At 31.8% G+C, this 4196-nt stretch overlaps 1 protein-coding gene across 4 annotated transcripts in view; it reads left to right on the top strand.

Annotated features, from left to right (window-relative positions):
- The window catches only part of LOC106462279 (survival motor neuron protein 1-like), a 116487-nt gene that overhangs the window by 101920 nt on the left and 10371 nt on the right, over nt 1-4196 (top strand). For all 4 annotated transcript variants that reach the window (XM_022389483.1, XM_013922181.2, XM_022389481.1 and 1 more), the window contains one exon: nt 538-726. In XM_022389483.1, coding sequence (XP_022245191.1) covers nt 538-726 — 189 coding nt within the window. The remainder of the gene's footprint in view (nt 1-537; nt 727-4196) is intronic.

The following is a 4196-nucleotide window of genomic DNA, read 5'->3' as shown; positions in this document are numbered from 1 at the left end:
AAAAATATATTTATCTGTATTTAACAACTTGTCTTCAGTGATTTAACTTACAAAAAATATATTTATCTGTATTTAACAACTTGTCTTCAGTGGTTTAACTTACAAAAAATATATTTATCTGTATTTAACAACTTGTCTTCAGTGATTTAACTTACAAAAAATATATTCATCTGTATTTAACAACTTGTCTTCAGTGGTTTAACTTACAAAAAATATATTTATCTGTATTTAACAACTTGTCTTCAGTGGTTTAACCTACATCATACTTCTTTTATTTCTCTCTCTAAACAATCGCTATGCATAATTTTGTACACAGTTTTATACGATTACATCATAGACTGGCACAATACATTTACCAGGTGTATTGATGGGAGCTTTGTTAAAGGCTTGTGGCATGTGCAGGCACTTATATGACAGTGTGCGTAAGGTTATAGCTCTTTGTGGTGCAGAGAGGTATCTGAAATACATTTTCAGGGAAGAAAAATGTTAATTTAAGTGAATTGCATTTATATTGTATCGTTTGAATTCATTCTTTAGAACCATAGTGAGGGTATGGAATGGATTGGAACCAGATATGGATCTCTAAAGTCTGGAAAAAAACCTGCAAAGAAACCCAAGAAAGGAACTGTGTCACATTCTGGAGAAAATAATCCATATTTACATCAAGCTAATGGTTTTCATCATCAATCATTTATGCCACCACATGCATGTCGTACAGGTTTTCAGGTATAGTCTTTACAGGTCACTTGTGAACTTATCAGTAAACATTTTTCCTATGTGAAAAAAACAGGTTTTCTGGAATTATAATAAAAACCACTTGATGCATACATGCTGATATACTGGTGGGGATAGAACAAGCCCTGTTTTTCATATTGCTGCACATTCTTAACTTTCAGTCATAAGTTCTTAGAATTTCTGTTATAATGTGGATTCATAGTTATATGTACTAACAAACAGTATTACATATTACCATGCTACTAGTAATGCTCATGTAAAGTACATAATGTGCAAGAACATTTAAGATTATGTTGCACACATTGTGGACATATATTAACAAACAAGTTCACATATATTCTCTACATGTGTATATTGTACTAAAAATAAAGGGCTGATGTGTTGTCCAAACAAAATGGTTATCAAAGAGCAAGTCAGTTCAAGAAGTAAATGAAAGAAATTAAATTAAAATTAGTGGCCTAGTCTCTTACAAACAAATTATTGGCCTCCATTCTTTATGGACTAACTTTTGTACAATTAATAAGTAGTTTAGCTATTTGGTTAGTGAAAAATGACAAATCTAAATGTTTGGGTGTAATTGATTTTATAAATTTAATACTTGAACTACAGTGATAAATAACAAATCAAAAACTTTGAAAGAAATCATTTTCTTTGATAGAGAGCAAGTAATTCAGATTTTTGATAATTATTAAACAGTGTTAAGATACTGTTGTTTATACAAGTTAGTTATCTATCAGAAATTGAACTTAAAGGCAAGTGTATGATGTAACATATAATGTGCACAAATGTCTATATATATAAGTTCTGTGCATATAGGTATAATGAACAAAAAAGATGTGATATAATAAAAAACATTAGTAATATGAAGAAAATTTGGGAAGTAACATGATACCTAAAAAACAAATTCAGAAATCATTCAAATACAAGGATCATATCATAAGATGGAGCATAGATGGAAAATAAAAGCTCTTTGTGTGCAATTACATTAGATATCTTACCTATTTTGATACTGATTTGTGATTTAATACTTTTTTTGGGGTATTTCTCACTTATTTTTTACTTTATTGTGTGATCAGTGTGCAGTATCATAAACAAAGGGATAAACCACCTTTGTTGTGTATGTTCTGATGAAGTATCAATAAGTCGAGAAAAGCATAACCAATAATACTGAAATTTTGCAAGATGACATTTAAGCAAACTGTGATTCTTAACATACAGCTAGTCTTGTGTATATTAAATAATACAGGAATAATGTTTTGCAATGTCACAAATAAGTAATAGTTCAATGATATATTAAAAGCATAGATCAAATGGTCAGGGAAAAGTCAGGAAATTTGGTTCCACCCAAGGTGTGGGAACAATGTGTTTGATAATTCATATAAGATTGGAAGATCTTGATCCCATGTTTTCTAATGTACGTTCACATAAATTGCTAATTGATTTTAAAGTGTACACTTGTATCTCTCCAACAAGGTAGATGAAGTGCTGTTGTTCTGGCCTTTTATATCTCAGTTATTTCACACATCTCAACAGTCAAGGTTGATTTAAAGCTTCATCCCTGATCTGAGTGAAGTTCTATTGACATCCCAAATCTTGAAACAAATTCATTGACAAATGTGCTTGTTAAGAATTGCATATGCATCTGGCAATTTGGTGAAATAGTCCACCACACTATGATCTATTTATTCTAACTGCTACTCTGTGATATAGAGTCAGTCACATTGACAGCAACTCTCTCAAGTGATGCTTCAACAAAATATTGATGTTGTTTCCAATAATCATCCGTTCATGCACCTTTTTGTTCACAGCATATTTTGCATGGTTTACATTAATTTTCTATAGATTTTCAACATCCAACCCAGCAGAAGCATTCTCTTATATTCCTGTGTTTTCTACCACCAAATTGTCCAGCTGTTTAAAGGTTGTGGAAATGACAGTGTGATAGTGACTGTGAAGGAACCAACTGTAATCAATATTTCTTGCCTCTAGTATCTTCCACTTTTTGTAGGCAAAATGAATCCCACTGTGACCATTATATCTTTGTCTTTTGGTTATATGGAGTCTTTGTATACCATGAGGATCATTTTACACCAATCCACATTCTCTGAATAATTGGCTGAAGAATTTTTACCTCAGTATCTTTCATCTAAGTATTAGACCACATTAGTTCTTTATCTGTTGATGTATCATCATGGATTATTCTCTGTTATTAGGTTGGTTGTTTTTATTACCTTGAGTTTCTCTGATTTCACAATGTTTAGATCTTTTGGTAACAAGGTTTTTTTGGGTAATGTATCAACATTTCCTTGGTTCCATTCAAGGTGATGAGTGATGTAAAAGGTGTACTTATAAAGTTTCTGAAACCATATTGCTGTCTGTCTTTTTGGATTGCAAAAACTCATCAGCCACTTTAATACTGCATGATTTGTCTGGAGCACTAACTTTTGCACATGTATAAGTACTGACAGAAATAACTTGAGGTTCATACAACACTTAGTAGCTCTTTCCAATTTGTATGATATTTCCATGTTGTGATAATACTGCTCCAACTGCAAAATCACTGGAAATTTGTGGATCTTTGAGATTTGGGTATGCTAATACCAAGATAATGGTTAGTTCTTTTAGTTTGTTGAATTTTCTTCAAAATCAGAAGTTGAACAAAATTGTTTGCTTTTATCAGTTAGTTTTTATAAATGTTGAGCCATGTCAGACAATGATTTTACAAAATGATGATAGTAAGAGTAAAGTCATCTTACCTTACTAGAGATCTGCAGTGTTGGCCATTTATGAAAAGATTCAATTTTACTTTGGTCTCTAGATAATTCCTTTTCATTGAATATGTGTCCTAGGAAACTTACCTGTTTATGGAACAAATCACACTTCTTAGGATTCAGCTTTAAGTTCTATTTTCTCAATTATCCAGTACTTGATAGCAGACCATCATTAAAAGTTGTCCTATATTTGATTATATCATCCAAGTAAATGAGTGTGAAATTCCAGGGTAGTCTAAGAGAGATCATTTTCCATTACTTGTTGACATGTAGCAGATGCATTACATAATCCAAATGGTAACATAGAAAATTGATACAACCCACTTCCTTCAGTAAAAGCTGTTTGTTTCTCTACTAGCTTCATCAACTTGCACATACCAACACATACTCTACACATCCAATGTTGAAAACTATTTTGACACAGATAAAACATTCAAAGTATTAGGTCATCAAGAAATTTATGTCGCATTTTGGAACACTTTCATTAGCCACCCCCCAAAAAACGTACATCACATATAACAGTTAAACAAACCACCTACACGTCACGTTAATGTAGCCTATATAATGTGTAAAGTTTAGTATACTCTAATCCCTTATAGTGTTGGCACATGACGAGACATACATTCAGCATGTAATGCTGTTTGAATACAAGAAGGGAAGCAACTCCTCTGCAGCCACAAAGAATATCAA

The sequence above is a fragment of the Limulus polyphemus genome, unplaced genomic scaffold (assembly GCF_000517525.1).
Source record: "Limulus polyphemus unplaced genomic scaffold, Limulus_polyphemus-2.1.2 Scaffold1131, whole genome shotgun sequence".
NCBI lineage: Eukaryota > Metazoa > Arthropoda > Merostomata > Xiphosura > Limulidae > Limulus > Limulus polyphemus.
This window is presented reverse-complemented; position numbering and strand designations above follow the sequence as displayed.